Source organism: Camelus ferus, chromosome 21 (genome assembly GCF_009834535.1).
Source record: "Camelus ferus isolate YT-003-E chromosome 21, BCGSAC_Cfer_1.0, whole genome shotgun sequence".
NCBI lineage: Eukaryota > Metazoa > Chordata > Mammalia > Artiodactyla > Camelidae > Camelus > Camelus ferus.
This window is the reverse complement of record NC_045716.1, coordinates 23099491-23115261: the sequence shown is the minus strand read 5'-3', so window position 1 is coordinate 23115261 and position 15771 is coordinate 23099491. Positions and strand designations below refer to the sequence as shown.

The 15771-nt window shown below is 50.5% G+C and overlaps 1 protein-coding gene across 5 annotated transcripts; it reads right to left on the bottom strand.

Moving 5' to 3' along the window:
* Window positions 1–5312: 5312 nt before the first annotated feature.
* Window positions 5313–8070, bottom strand: S100A2 (S100 calcium binding protein A2). Of its 5 annotated transcripts, XM_032464224.1 has the most exons (5): window positions 7913–8070; window positions 7726–7817; window positions 6681–6769; window positions 6371–6524; window positions 5313–5561 (listed from the first exon to the last, which is right to left on the bottom strand). In XM_032464224.1, the coding sequence occupies exons 4-5, from the start codon at window positions 6509–6511 to the stop codon at window positions 5409–5411; spliced, it is 294 nt and encodes a 97-aa protein (XP_032320115.1). In that variant the 5' UTR covers window positions 6512–6524; window positions 6681–6769; window positions 7726–7817; window positions 7913–8070; the 3' UTR covers window positions 5313–5408. The 5 variants fall into 5 exon arrangements, with proteins under 5 accessions (XP_032320115.1, XP_014408321.2, XP_032320116.1 ...); XM_014552835.2 differs by lacking the exon at window positions 6681–6769 and having other exon boundaries at window positions 7913–8068; XM_032464225.1 differs by lacking the exon at window positions 7726–7817 and having other exon boundaries at window positions 7913–7984.
* Window positions 8071–15771: the final 7701 nt, after the last annotated feature.

Sequence of the window (15771 nt, the reverse complement as noted above, 5' to 3'; positions counted from 1 at the left end):
GTGTCTGGTTCTGCCCCTCAGGGAGAAATAAGATGAAGGGCCCCAGAGCACCCAGACACTCATGGGCTTGTGCCAAAGAGACCTGGGCCGGAGGGACAGGGTGACCCTAGCCCCAGTCCAGAGTCCCAGGGGGCCAATCAACCTCTTCAGTCTGATTCTCCTCCTTTCTCACCATCTGAGGCAAGTGTGGGGACAGTGTGGGAAGGAGTATTGGATTACTGGGGCTGGAGTCAAGGAGGCTTTTGCTACAGAATTGAAGGGGGAGAAGATCTGAGTTGGGGATCTAGGAGAGCCTGGGGGGCTTCGACCTACTACCTCACTGAATGCCCAGTCATTGCCTGATTGTCCCCATTTCCCAGATGGGAGCACTGAGTTGGTGGGGAGATGGATCAAGGGACTTAAATGTGGGCACGTGGGGAGCCCCATTTCAGTCATTCTCCTGCCTCAGAACCCACCTGTTGCTTTCAGTCTCTCTCTTCTTGGAGGGTCGATAGGCTGTCAGGGATAGACCCCAAAGAGCACAGGACAAAGTGACAGCAGGATGTGATGGGAGGTGCAGTATGTATTCCTGAGGGTCACCTCCCAGCCGCGACTCAGGAGGAGGTGAGAGAGAATCTGGCCAGCAGGCCTTTGAACAGCACCATTTCCCGGACCCTCCTGCTCTCTGCAGATTTGTGGGGAGAGGCGGGATGAGGGAAGATTGTTGAGACCAGCTAAGAAAGTTACGAGTTTGTTAGTTTGTCTAATACATAGAAGGAAGGGGGGAAGGATATAGCTCAAGTGGTAGAGCGCAAGGCTTAGCATACCCAAGGTCCTGGGTTCAATCCCCAGTACCTCCTCCAAAAATAAAAATAAGTAAACCTAATATACAGACGGAAATTAGCCCCAGGCAGTGCCTAGCCAGCCAGGGGCAACTTCAGAGGCAGTCAACTCAGGCCAGTGTCCACCAACCCAAAGAGCCCCAGAGCCTGGAAATGAGCCCCAGGATCCCACGTGAGCAATCAGACTACAGTAAACGAGTCGCTGGCAAGCGGACCCACTTCTTCCCCTTGGATTCAGGATCAAGAGACCAAGAGCATCTGGACTCTGCTCACCCAGGTCCCCTTCATCGCACACCAAGCTTTGGAGGAAGGGGAGGCACCCCACCACTACCCCATCCACCCCATCCCCATCCCATAGGGGTATAGGGGTAAGTTTCTTACAGACCCAGGTCAATTCCCAACACTGCTCTTGATTTAATCTCCCAGCCCCTCCTCCATGAAATGCAGAAACTAACAACACCTCCGAGTGCTACAAGGATTACTTGCAAAGGCCTAGTGGAGACCCCGGCCACCTCTCTTTTCATTGCTGGGGCCTGCCCAGCCTCACCTCACCAGCTCCAGACGTGCAGCTAAGTTAGAGCAGTGAGAACAGGCAGGTTGCCCCAGAACCTCCTCACTTCCTTCCACCTTTGGGGAGCTCTTGTCTGAGCTACTCTGTAAGCAGATCCAAGCATCAGCGCTTCCAGGGGACTAAGAAAAGTAAGAAAACAATTCAGGAAAATCTTGTTCACTGCTTGTCTACTATCCATGCCCCCCTTTCCTTATTATTAAAACCCTTTTTCTTTTCTTTCAAAGTGTCACGATGCCCAGCTCAAAATAGTTGGTTGTAGCTAGGACTAGCTATATTATATAGCTAAGGCCAAAGAGATGGAAGTAGAAATCCCTGGAGAGAGTGCTTCTTGCGTGATAAGAAGGCAAAAGTCTCTTGAAGGAAAGCTTTTTGCACCTTACCTGTCCTCTGTCTTCCAACCTGGAACATGGACAGTGAGACCTGGAGATATAGCAGCCATCTTGTGATCATGAAGCAACATTCATGAGGGGAAAAGCATACATGCTATAGATAACAGAGCAAAAAAAAATGAAAAGACAATGGGTGTCATATGACACGTCTGGGCCCCTGAACCAACCCTGAACTGCCTACCCCGGACTTCTTGTTATATAGGGCAATTAAAGCCACTATTATTAGATTATCTGGAACTCAAAACTGCATAAATTCCTAACTGATAGAGATTTTTACATCTGAAAGTGGAGTCCTCAAACAAAAGAATCTAAAAGGTGAAACTGGCCAAGTGGAGGAGGGAAGATAGTGAGATATGAGGACCCAATACATACAGGCTGAAAAATCAGGAAGCTTTGCTAGAAAATGACAAAATATTCAATCAAACTGTCCCCTGATGTATCTTGGGATGCAGACCAAATGGAAACCTAGGTGCAGTGATAGAGGAAGTGGTAGGAAAAGCTTAGCAAATCAGCATGAGCTGGCTGGCTCCTGGAAACTTTCATCAAAGACCTGAAAGAGAAAGAGGCTGCTATTACAAAAACTTAAAGTGGGTGTAATTGGCTTTGGGACAAGGCAATGAATGGGTGCAAGCTAGAATGACCTCAAGACCTCAAGGAGGTTGCTAGTAATAATTTGAAGGAGAGCGAGGAAGTTGTTACTGGAGACTGAAGAAAAGGAGACCCCTATTGTGTCGTACTGGAATGTCTGGAAACGCTAGTATCCATGGTAACGTGCAAAACAGAAAGATTACCTAATGAACTCACGGGTTGGCTAAGGAGATTTTTAGACAGAATCCTGAAAGTCCCAACTGGCTTCTTCTGGCTGCCTGTGATAAGATATGAGAAGAAAGAAATGAACTAAAGAAGAAACTCTTCAGCTTTGAGCAGAATTTAGAGGAAATATAGAGGGCCCCAGACAGCCTTTCCAGGCAGCAAATGGCTCTCAAAGCAATAAATAGCCTCAGGGCAAAGATCAAATCCGAAGCCATGCCATGGTAAAGGGTTTCAGAGTGAGATCACGTCAGAGGAGACTTCAAAAGGGTTTAAGGGCACGTCTCAGATCTTCTCAGACAAACAGTATGGCGTCTAATAATTTTACTTATTTGTTTTTAATTTTGTAGGGGAGAGGTAATTAAGTTTATTTATTCATTTTTTTAATGGAGGTACTAGGGGATTGAACCCAGGACCCTGTGCATGCTGAGCACGTGTTCTACCACTGAGCTGTACCCTCCCCCTTGGCTTCCAATAATTTTAGAAGTGTGCCTCTTGACCCTTTCAGACAAGAAGGCCTTTAAAAATCATAAGGGCATTTTCTCACAGCATCCTGACTCTAAGATACAGAGAGGCACCTCTCAGAGAGATTTGTAAATATGGCTTTTGTCTAATCAAGTGAATTGTAAGTTGATACACAGGAAGCCCACAACATTTTTAAAGGAATTATATTATCTGGGACTGAAAGGACTACAGACTGCTCAAAACAAAAAGAAGCTATGGGCAAGAAACAGGCTGAGAAATCCACTTAGCTACAAACACAGACATTTCTTATAGAAAAGAAAGAGTTAATTCAAAATGAAACCAAGAGCCTAGAGGGTGGGGCCAAGAAGAACCATTTATAGAAAGCAGAACTGGGTCCTAGTCAAGAATCTGGTGGCATGTGTCTGACACAATTTCAGAATTGCTATGGACCAGTGACCACTTTGTGCCTCCAATCCACCACCACCCCTTTTCGTTTTTGTTTTTTTTTCTGGGGGGCAGAGGTAATTAGGTTCATTTTATTTTATTTTTTAAAGGAGGTACTTGGGATTGAACCCAGGACCTCGTGCGTGCTAAGCATGTGCTCTACCACTTGAGTTATACCCTCCTCCCATCACCCTTCTTTGAATAGGAGTGTTTATTGGAGTTATTGATCACTGTCTCATCTTTGTACAGTGAATGTGTTGTTTGCAAATCTCTAGATCAAAGGGAATCATTCTTGAGGACCTGGTCTTGAGAAGTTGTGGAGGAACTGCACCTGAGAAGCCAAATCCGTATCTAGAACTGACTTAAATAACAGGATCCTGGATCTTCAAGTTGATGCCTCCATGGAATAAGACTTTAGATTTGGGGAAGGAAGTGAGTACATTTTGCACACGGAATGGATGTGAACTGTGGTTGCTAGAAAGCAGACTACAGTACGTAATCGCCAAAGACAGTCACCATCAATTTCATGCATGCTGTTCCTCACATTAGAAGATGGAGCCTAATTCTCCTACCCTTGAATCTGGGCCAAACTCAATAACTTGCTTGATCAACAGAATGCAGCAGAAGCCATGTGCTGGGATTTCTGTGATAAATCTTAAGAAGCCTCACAGCTCCCCTTTGGGCATCTTGGGATGCTTGCTTTGGGGGCATTCCCTCTCAGAACCAAGTTGCCGTGTTCTGGGAAGCCCAAGCCACACAGAGAGGCCTTGAGTGGGCATTCCAAACGGCAGTCCCAGCTGAGCTCCCAGCTGGCAACCAGCATCAGTTACTAGACACATTGAATGAGCCACCCTGGATGCTGATAGCTTGAACTTTCAGATGACTCCAGCCCCACCTTCCATCTCCCACATGAGAACCCCATCATCTGATCCCAGTCTCCGCACAGAACCTTGAGAGATAATAAATTCACTGTTTAATTTACCAAGCGTTGGGGTGGTTTGTGATGCAGCAATAACTGGAAGAGCATCTTTGAGCCACTGGACCAAACCTGAACTGCACACCACAGACATCTTATTGTCTGAGGCATTTAAATGTCCATTTATTGAAGCCATTGTTAGTTAGGTTTTCTGCAACTTACAAGTGAATACATTCCTAACTAGTAAAGAATCTGGTAACTGAAGTGGGTTCCATCGAAGAAAAGAAAAAAAGAACCTAAAATGTGGAATTGGATGAAGGGACGAAAGAATAAAATATGAGCACCCTAACCTTTGCAAACTGGAAAGTTGGTGGTTTTGTTATGAGACAGCAAAGCATTTGGCCAAACTGTCATTTGATGCACCAGAGGGTGCGGAATAATATACAGTCACTTAGGCTACAATCTTAGGCAACAGAGTAGAAAAAATACGAATGTTGGTACGAACTGGCTCCTAGGAGCTTTCAGCAGAGACCAACAGGAGAAGAAAAAACCCAGACTGGAGCTAGCCAATCAGAAAGCAGATAGAAAAAGAAACACAGCTTTGCTAGAAACAGGGACACTGCCTATGGCCTGCGATCTGACAGGAAGTCCTTAATGCAAAGCTCTGCCAGGCTGGTTAGACTAATGCCCCTCGAGCTGATCCTAGAACAACTGATTGTTTGTAATATTGAGTGTCAAGGTCTGTTCTTCATTCTGAAACTATATCCTTCCTTTTTGTTGAAGTTTTCTTTTTATGAAATGCTAGTGATGGTGGATGGTATTTGCCCTTTTAAAATAGCTTTATTTGGCAAAATTTTTAAAATGTTAGCGATATTGGTCAACAAGCAAAAACAATATTTTCAACAAGTGAAAAAGTTTATTGAGTATAAAACTAACTACAGAGAGTCCTCCTGGGCCCCCGAGGCCCGCGGGAGGGAGGCGAGCGTGCTGCATCAGGACCGCCCTGGGGCGCCCTGGAAGAAGTCATTGCACATGATAGTGATGAGGGCCAGGAAAACAGCGTACTCCTGGAAGTCCACCTCCTGGTCGCTGTTCTCATCCAGATCACCTATCAGCTTCTTCAGGCCCTCCTCGTCCACCTTCTCCTGAAAGCGAGAGAGTGGGGTCATCAGCGGGCTGCTCCCGCGGGTCAGAGCCTCGCTGTCCCTCCGCACTGAGCAGCCGGGTGAGTGGCGGGCAGGCAGCCCCCGGGAGCCACTGGGCGGCCCCGTGAGTGGGGACAGGGGGTCTCCAGATCTCCTGGCTGGGAGTGGGGAACACGCCAAGCATCTCTAAGCACAGGATTCGCTCTACTCCCCACAGGAGCCCAGCGAGGTGGGCATTACCCTCATCGGCTGATGAGGAAATGACAGTTTTCTGAGGCCACCGCCACTCCCCATCACCAGCAAAGTGAATTCAGAAAAGACACACCCTTTTTCATGCCAGCCAAAATAAAATCAAATTAGACAAATGAGACCAAAAGAAACATTTAAAAAGAAAGGGCCTGTCTCAAAGTTCAAAGCCTGAGACCTGACTTTGGGATTCCTCAGGAGTCGGTAAGGGGAAGGCAAGGGGCAAACTGAGAGCTGACTGCGTCTCTCCGCAAAATGTCCCGGGGGGTGTGTCTTCGCTGGACTGCTCTCTCCTTACACACTTTTGTAGTTTGGCACATAAATATGGAAAATGAGAGAGAGAGAGGACACACACACACACACACACATGTTGTGCGATCATGAGCCAGTCACTTTCCCTCTCTGGGCTCTGAGAGTGCCTCCGTTCTCTGAGGCCATGAAGGGCCCGGCCCCACCCTGCTGTCTACGTCAGGAGGCACCCCAGAGGAAAGGAGAAGAGATTTATCCTATGCCCCCTCGACACACACACCAGGATCCTCCCGCCCTAGGCCAGCCCCACTCACCCCCACAAAGCTGGGCAGCTCCTTGTGTAGAAGTTCCTTCATCTCCCCTTTACTCAGCTTGAACTTGTCTCCCTCTTGGCCAGAGTACTTGTGGAAGGTGGTGACCATCACAGCCAGCGCCTGCTCCAGAGGACTGGACATCTTGGATCTGGGGCTGCAGAGGTGGCAGATGATGGAGACCCACTTCTGCCCGTGAGCCCCGAAACTGCCTCCCCAAGCCTCTCTCTGAATGGGAAGGCAGGGCTGCATCTCCCCCTCAGCCCGTGGCTCCCTGGGCCGCCTCCACCTCCCACTGAGGGCAGATGCTCACCCTTCCGCTGGCTGTGTTCGGAAGGGCCTCAGGGCTCCTCTGATCCCACTTGGGGCCCACCCCCGAGGCAGGGCTCCCCCTTTGAGTGTCTGTGGAAGGGAAATGGCAGGGCGATCTGAGTCCCATCTGGGATCATCTCTCTGCAGCTCCTTCCACAGGCCAGTGGGCTCTGTGCCAGCGCTGGGGAGGCAGGCACCTCCATGGGCTACTCACTGGGGCTGCTGGCTCCCCTCAGGGGTAGGAGGGTCCCTGAGGGGTCATTTCCCTCCTCAGCCAGAGGGTGTCGCTCTCTCATCTAACTGGAAGCTCCCCGGGGCAGGCACATGTCCTCCCTGGGACTCGGGGCTCTCATAGGGCAGGGAATGTGTCTCCCCTCATACTGGAGGCCCCTAAGCGGCGGTGCTGGCTCTATGCAGATGGGGCATGGGTAGGGTGGAGGCAACTGAACACCCTTCTCCCCAGGAAGGATCTTACTGGGGCTGGAATGAAAGAAATTAAAAGCCCAGGGCCCCGGGATCAGGAAAGAATCTGGGACATAAGGACAGACCTCGGAGGTCATCTTTTCCAAGGTCCTGCTTCGAGAATGCTCAGACCAGCCCAGGAGGGTTAGGCGGGTCCAGGGGGAGGCCAGAGGAGCTGGTGTCAGAGGCAGGGAGAACCCAGGGGCCCATCCTGCCAGCCCTGCCTTCAGGAGGTGGGAGAGGACAGGAAGCGGCAGTGGGCAGAGCTAGGCCGCTACTCAGGGCAGGGACCCAGGAGGGCCCACGCACTTGAGAGCCTTGGCTCTTGTTCCTGAGTCCTGCTGGAATCCAGGATTTTGCAAAAACAAAAACAAAAACAAAACAAACCCAGGATTCTTGTTAAAGCGCTCCAACACACACACACACACACACACACACACACACACACACACACACACACACACACACACACACACTCTCTTCATACTCCTAGGCCTAGACCTCCAAGAAGGGCTTCTAGACTGACACCCAGACTGGGAGCCCCAAGAGGGGGCCTCAGAGTAATCCCTAAACTGAAACCTCACCGAGGAGCCTGGAAAGTCTCAGTCTGACACTTCACAGGAGGTTCCCTTCAAGTGCAGAGACTCACAGAGGCCCCAGGACTCTTCCAGCAATGCTATCAGAATGAGACAAAGATCGAGACAAAGGCACAAAGGCAGAGACCGACGGGGGTCCTCCCCACCCAGCCCTCAGCAGGACAGAGTTACTCACCAGACCTGATGGTAGAGAGAGACTCAGGACGGAAAGCAAGGGCCAGGTGCCCAAAGTGAGGATTTATATGCCACCCACAGGCCCCCAACACGGAATTCAAGGAAACCAAACCTGCCCTAACCTGATCTCGCCAAAGCCTGGCTTCCTGCCACCCCCACCTACTCCCTCCCAGCCCCCTCCTTCCCAGAGACCGCCAGCCCCACCGCCAGCTGGGGACAGTTCTAGGCTGGCCAAGGGCAGCCCCCAGGCCCACCCAGGCCACGGTGAGGAGCGAGAAGCTGGAGGTGTCGAGGGGAAGGGGGATCCTGGGCCCACAGCGTGGGGAGGCAGCCCCTGTTCCTGGGGCCTAGAGACTCAGACCAGGCCGTGTTCTCATGACACATGCCTATGAGTCATGGCTCACTGGTGTATCAGAGGCTGCAGGTGCACACTGGGACTTCACAGGTGTGTTTGTGTGTGTATGTACATGTGTGCGCGCTGGGGGCTAGCAGCAGCTGGGGGGCATCAGGAAAGAGAGGGCGGGGTGACCTCAGGGAATGAGGGAAACACAGTTACATTTAATATCTGGCACCACAATACCTTTTAATGATGTAATGAGGAAAGTTGATGTGCCTAAAAGTACCTGCAAAAGACCCCCTTTGTGTTGGAAGGGGTCTGGAAGGAGACAGGGAGGCAGTGAGAGGTGAGATGGCTGTTTACCATCAGCTGGGGTGAGCAGCAGTCTGTGTGGTGTGGAAGGAAGCCCCAGGAGGTCTGAAGGAAGAAGAGAAAACTCTGGTCTCCTCTTCTCCAGCTTGAGGGGTGAGTGAGTGGGGGGGGAGGGCCTGACCACTTCCCAAAGCCAGGGGGCCAGGCCTGGGGTGAGGCCTCCCTCAGCCCACTCCTAAAGGCCCCTCCCCATAGGGAGAGACAGGCAAACACTGAGGCCTTTCAGGACCCAGCCCAGGGGAGGGGTTTTCAGGGAAGAGCAGGCTTCTTGCCGCCCCTTCCCAGGCCCCCTCGCCTACTGCCCCGGGCCAGTCTGGGCTCCACCCTTCCTGTGGGCCCAGCTCCCCTCCCCCCTCCAGATGTCCACTAGCCTCCTTCCCCTCCCCCAGCACCCCTGGTCCTAGGTGACTCACCCGTGGTTCCAGGCCCAGATGCCCAGGCAGTGACTCACCAGCACCGCCCTCCTCCCCCAGGGCCAGGGCAGCCTCAGTCCTGGGGCAGCAGGCGGAAACCCCAGCCCAGCTTGGGAGGCGAGGGCGCTGGCACACAGACCCTTCCCAGGCCCGGGACCTTTGGATCGGGACACCACAGAGAAGCTCAGACTGAGAATCGACAGAGGATCAGCTGTGGCGCCAGGCTGCTCTCTTCCTGGGGCCGCCCTGGGATTCAGGGGCAGCCTGAGAGCACAAATGAAGTCACACTTTGGGGGCCCCCAGCATCCTCTCCTACATCTTTGCAAAGCCGCCCAGTGTCCCCTCCTCCCCAAGGCACTTTGACCTATCAGGCTACTGTTCCTCCCCTTCAAAACCTATTTCAGGTAGAGCTTGGAATCAAAATTGTTCACCCTGAGGGTAAGGACCAAAGGGATGCAAGGCATTGCTTTTTGGAGGACTCCTTCCATGTTAACTGAGGACTTCGGCAGATGCCACTTCTGCTCAGAAGCCACAGTGGCGTCCCCGCAGCTCCTCCCAGCAGTGAGGTGCTTGGACCCTGGCCCCCACCTGCACTGAGCCTCCCCTGCGTATACACTAACTGCCTTGCTCGTTGCACCTAAGCCCTTGGGGGCACGTGCCCCTGGTGTGGCCACGACTCTTGGCTTATGCCCACCCCTCTACTCAGAATGCGCCCACTCATCACATCCCTTCCTGCTGAAATCCCACCCTGCTTTCACAGGCCAGTAAAACGTCCCCTGCTTCACAGGGCTTTCCCTGGGCCCAACCAGATTCTGTCTGTACCTGCTCTGACCCCTACCAGGCACTCCTTTTGTCCTGTGTGCTCAAAGCATTCTGCTCTCGATTGAATCACTCATGTACTGTCTTCTCTCGCCCACATGGTGAGCTCACTGGGCGGGATTGCCCACACCAGGTGCCAACCAGTTTATGGTTACCAAATTGCGGGGGGGGGGTGTTGCTGGGGGTAGTATTTAGGAGCCAGGGGGCCTTCTCACCTCCCCACATCACACCATTGATTATGCTACCAAATCATCACTTCTCTGGATCCCATGAGCGGAACTAAGACACTGGGTTGGAAAACAGAGCTTGAGAGAGCTATGAATCCCTGAGGAGTGACTGCAGGAAACATCTCACTCTGGGGACCCAGCCAGGAGCTGAGCAAACTCCCCAGAAGGCAGGGATGGAGACAGGAGGCAGAGGAAGAGACACAGGGGCAGTCAGATGGAAACTGGGAGAAAAGGTCAGAGAAAAATAGAGTCACGGAAACAAAGGGACAGTGAGGTAAAAGGGACTAAGATGGAAGAGGGAGAGAGCTCCTGATTGCTCAGGGGCAGCACCTGGACACCTGTCCCTAAATGAGAACTGAGGCCAAGATAGTGTCCATTAAGTGGCGCTATTCCTGAGACTTATGAAAATCACAGTAATTTGCCACTAACTTGCTGTGTGATGGATCTTGAGCAATTCTCATCTCCTTGGCAGAACGGGAAGGTTGGACAGACTGACCCGGAGAGTCCAATCCCACTCTCCATTCTCCGCCTCTCCATGACGGCAGAGAAGCCAGGGCGCAGACAGGCAGTGGGCACACCTGGCCATGACTCTGTCCAGGCCCAGCCTGAGAAGCAGGGTCTCTGCTTTCCGTCCATCCACCTTGCGCCCGGTTCCAGGCGCCAGACGTTTCCCACCAGCGGCTTCTGGATTTTTCCCGTCTTGTTCTGCCCCCCGGTGGTTAAGATGTGTCATTGCGGGCTGGTCTCTCCCTGCGCTCCCTCTTTCCCTCCCTCCGGTCCGCGCCCGGCCAGCCCGTGCCCTGCCCTGCTCCTGACTCAGGAAGGAGGCCCTGCTGATTCATCTCCATCGAGCCTTCCCACACCCACACCTCTCACACCCGCCCGATGTATAAGGTATTTCCTGGACAGGTCCTGCTGGGAAACCCAGGTGGGCTGCTGAGACGAAAGACAGATGCCTGTAAACTGTTTAATAGACATTGGGAGAGGGCAGGAGGGAACTAGGTAGCAGAAGTGAGGGGCTGAGCACTGCCAAGCTCTGCCAACCTACCCACTGTCCCCGGGGCAGTTCAGCAGAAAGAGAAATGGCCTCACTGTTGGGGCCCCAGGTTTAAGCCCTGGCTTTCCCCTGGCTGACTGTGCGATCTTAGGGGAGCTGCACCAACAATTGACCTTAAACTTTTTCACTACAAAGAGCCCTTTTATTATTCTTCTGATCCCCAAAATATGCTTTGAGATATTTGCTCTTAACAAACTGCATTAAATAATTTATCTAACTATCCCCTGCGTTATCGCACTGTTTGGGTTATTCTGAATCTGCCATGTGTATTGCGTTTGTCATCCCCTTTGCTGCAGAGGTGCAGACTGACTTTGTGCCCCTACTAGGGGATCTGGTCAGGAACAAATCATTCCTTGTGTCCCTAGCCTCCAGCCACCCCCACTGTCGTCCCTGTCCTGATGACAGCAGGCTCACAGGAACACAGATACTCTCTGGGGGGGGACAGGCCTCCTCCACCCACAACTCCTCACGGAGTCAGTACAGAGCCCTGTAGTTCCTGAGATCTGATGCCTGAAAAGCACACAGCCCTGGGTGTCAGGCAGCCCTGGGTCTGAAGCAGGGTTCCACCATTTTCCAGAATGGATGCTAAGCACAGAACAAGTCAGCTGGAGAAAGGGGTGATAACCGGAATCAGCAGAAAGCAGAGTGGTTAACAACCTTCTCGGAAACACCCAACTTGAGAGATGTGTTCTAATGCGTTCTGATAAACCCAGGGAACTTCCCAAATCTCAGAAAAGAACTAAAGGCAGCTTCAGGGGGAAAAAAAAAAAAAAAGGTGACTCAGGAATGTAAGCAGTGATGTTGAAAAGCATAGAATATTGCTCATGAGGAAGTGGTTTAAAGAGAGGCGTTTTAAGAGATTAGGGTGTAATACTAGGAAATGGTTATAGCAGAGAAGGTAAGATGTTGGATTCTGAGTTTGAATCTTGACTCCACCACATTCTGGCTCTAGGGATCAAGACCGTTCAGCTCTAAGAGACAGAAATTCCAGGCAAGCTCACTGAAGCAAAAAAAAAAAAAAAAAAGTGGGGAGGGGGCTGTATTATGTTACATAACTGTTAAGGTCACTGCAATAATTCACAGGATCAATGAACCACAGCCTTGGGGGCTAGAACAGGACACTCAACACCATGCATCCACCCATCTAACCTTCTCTCATCGCTGTTTGTCTCTCTTTATATGTTTGTTACTGAGTCCAAACTCGTTCTACTTGCCGCACAACAGGTCAATAAATCAGGCAAGGAATAATGACTTTATTCGGAAAGCTGGCAGACCGAGAAGATGGAGGGCTAATGTCCTGGAGAACCATCTTCCCCAAGTCAGAATTCAGGCTCCTTTTATGCTAAAAAGGGGAGGGGATGTGGTCGTTGCAAACTTCTTGGTGTCCGAATCCTTTGTTCTTGCAACTGTCCACGTGGGTCAGGTCATCGTGTCCCTGTAAACCTCCAACAAAACAATGTTATTTTCTATTCTGCAGCTTTTTATCTTTATATGAATGGGAAAAATATTAATACCCTTAAAGGTCAGAGCCTTGAGAATCGGCTATCCTGTATATTTCAGGCTATATTCAACATTCTTTTACGAAAGGGGCAGAACCAGCACAACTAAGCCCAGGAAACAGAACACAGGGTTGAAGCCAAAGGAAGAGACCAAATATGGAGTCAGATTTGTTCTCTTCTATTACATGTTGGCTTCACTCTTACTATAGTAGGGTCTCTCGAAATAACAAGGAACATGGCCACAGACTGTTCTACCTTCGTAAACCCAGTGTCCATATATCCCAGGAAGAGCCCTAATTGGTCCTGCTTGGTTCATGTACTCAGCTATGGAGCAACCCCTGTTTCCAGGGAGTCAGGGAGCTATGAGCAGCCAGTGTGGGTGAGGTACCTGGCCCTATGGTCAAGGGTCTCTTTCCAAAAGAAGGAAGCAGGTCACCGCAGTCAGTACACTAGCCATGTCACCTTATGAGCACTGCTTAACCTCCCTCTAGGAATCAGTTTCCTCCTCTGTAACATGAGGCTACTGTCACCCGCCTCACAGATCGAATGAGATAGCCCGTGTAAAGTACCTAGCGAGCACTCAGTGAATGTTGTTAGATACAGCAGTAGAAGAAGAAACCATGGCAGGCAGCTAGAACCAAGGTCATTGCCGAGATGGGGTCGTCTGACACGTCAGCAATGGACAACCACTACCAAGCCCCGCATAGCCACTAAAACACGAAGGGCGATAATCAGCTCCTCGTTTCCCTGTCAACACTGATAGGCTTTTTTTGAGCCCTTATTTTGTCATCTGCTAGTGTCATGTGTTAACAGTTTAATTTTTAAAAATAATAAAGAAAAGCTTAAAATTAAGGAAAATCCACTCACTTGCTTCATTCTTCCTCCTAGCTTGGAAATGATCATATTTCTCCCATTCTAACTGGCAAAACATCTAAGGCCAGCTGCAGATATAGCGGAGTTCGGTGACAACCTAGGCTGACCTAGTTCAGTGCCTCCTGGTGCTCCATCCCATAGGTGAGGGGGTGGACTTCGTGCCTGGGAGTAGACACACCAGCACATCGTCATCCAAGCTAACGCACGGTGTCGAGAGCATTCACTTCCAGTCATCCTGGCTCTCTATTCACCAGCCAGCCTCTGGTTTGTATTGGATCCTCACAGAAACGTTCCTTCTGGAAAGAAACTGAGCTGATTTCCAGACTGTTTGAGTTTACCACGCAGTCATAAGGATGCACAAAGATTGGTCTCTCGGAACAAGATCATCTCTAAGTCAAGTAATAACAAATTACTTTCTGAACCTGTCCCCCCTCTGACCAGATAAACATCTGCTTCTAAGGAAGGAGGGCAGCATTAAGGTGGGAAGGAAGAAATTCAAGTGTGCTGAGTGCTTACTCTGTGTGGAGATTGTTTTAAGTAGTACATTATCTAATTTAATCCTCCCCACCAGCCTAGAATGTGGGCCATGCCTGTGATTAATAGATCAGGAAACAGAAGCTCAGGGGATTAAGAGCAGAGCTGGGATTTGAACTCAGATTGGCCCGGCTGCAGAGCTCAGTTACCCCGACTGCCTGCTTCTCCTTCACCAGAAGTTCCTTCTCTGCCACGTCCCTGGTCCCCTTCTGTTCCCTACCCCTGACATTAGTTTTCTACCCTTTCTCTCCTGCTGTCTTCCCTCTGTCTCCTTTCTCTCCATCTTTCTCACGGCACCATCACCTCCTCAATTTAGATGACTCCTAGAATGAAAGGGCGTGAATCGGCATTCGGGCAGCCCCGCCCTCCCAGCCCCAGGCTCTCACTGCTCCCCTAGTCATCCAAGCCCCAACACGGGCATCGTCTCCGCCTGGCTCTGTAGAACCCAGGATCCAGCCAGGCAGCCTCGCCAGCCACAAGTCCCTACCGAGCACACACCCAGTGCTGCTGGGCATTTCCCTGGAAGCTCACCTGGCCGACCCTTCCTTTCTGCGCCCATAGCAACAGGCTCACCCAGGCTGTGCTGGGACAGCAACCTCCTGACCAGTCCCCTCCAGGACTCTAGTCTCTCCCCTCCTCCATTCTGATCAGAACTATCCATTCTGACCCTCACTTGCTCAAAGACCATCCAGGTCTCTCTACTGACCACCACATCATTTAAACTCTTCGAGGCAGGAAGGGTATAGCTCAGTGGTAGAGCACATGCTTAGCATGCACCAGGTCCTTGGTTCAACCTCCAGTATCTCCATTAAATAAATAAATAAATAAATAAATAAATAAATAAATAAATAAATAAATAAATAAATAAATAAACAAGCACCCCCAAATAAATAAAATTAAACAATTAAAAAGTAAACTCTTCAATGTGGTTCCCAAGGGTACAACTTTCCAATTCCCTCTTCATCATGCCACAAATGTTTATTAGGTCGTGACACTACACTGGGCCCTGGGGACACACTGGTGGAAAAAAATGGATGCATTCCTCTCCCTGGTGGGGCTTGTAATCAAGTGAGGAAGCCAGGAAATAAGTGTAAATTACAAGCTGTAGTAAGGGCTGTGAATGAAAACAAACGGGTGCTGTGATAAAGAGTCACCACCTGGGTAGGGTGGTCAGGCGAGGGCTTGCTAAGGAGGAGACATTTCACCTGAGACTTGAGGAATGAGGAGTTCCCCACACGGGTTAGTCGGGGATGAGCGTTCCGGGCAGTGGCCCAGAGACAGGAGGGAGTTTGGGAGTGTGAAAGAAGCAAAAGAAGACAGGTGTGGGTGGGGCACGGGTGGCGAGGGAGAGAATGGCATCAGATGGAATTGCAGAGGCCCGTGGGGGTCAAGTCACGCAGAGCCTCTGAGACCAGCGTCAGGAGCCTGGGTTTTATTCCAAGTACCACAGGAAACCATGGAAGGATTTTAAGTAATAAGAGTGACAGACTCTAACTTAGGGCTTAAGCATGACGCTGGGACACGCTCTCAATGAAAGATGGCAGAGTAGAGGTGTTTTTTGTTTCTCCACTTTGGAACCTCCAAAGAATTAAAAAAAAAAAAAGTAGAGGAGATGAAAAAGACCATGTTTGATGAAACTGGTATAACCGCAAGCCACAAATCATGAAGAGCACCTGCCAAATATAGTTATGTGTGGACCTAAGCAAGGGCATTCTATGAAAGCAGAAAC

Bases quoted from the DNA above. Each gene is read 5' to 3' on its own strand.
- S100A2 (XM_032464223.1), bottom strand. The intron at 6,525-6,680 runs GTGAGCATCTGC...CCACCTCTGCAG, and splicing joins CGAACACAGCCAGCGGAAGG to CCCCAGATCCAAGATGTCCA. The intron at 5,562-6,370 runs GTGAGTGGGGCT...TCTCGCTTTCAG, and splicing joins AGCTGCCCAGCTTTGTGGGG to GAGAAGGTGGACGAGGAGGG.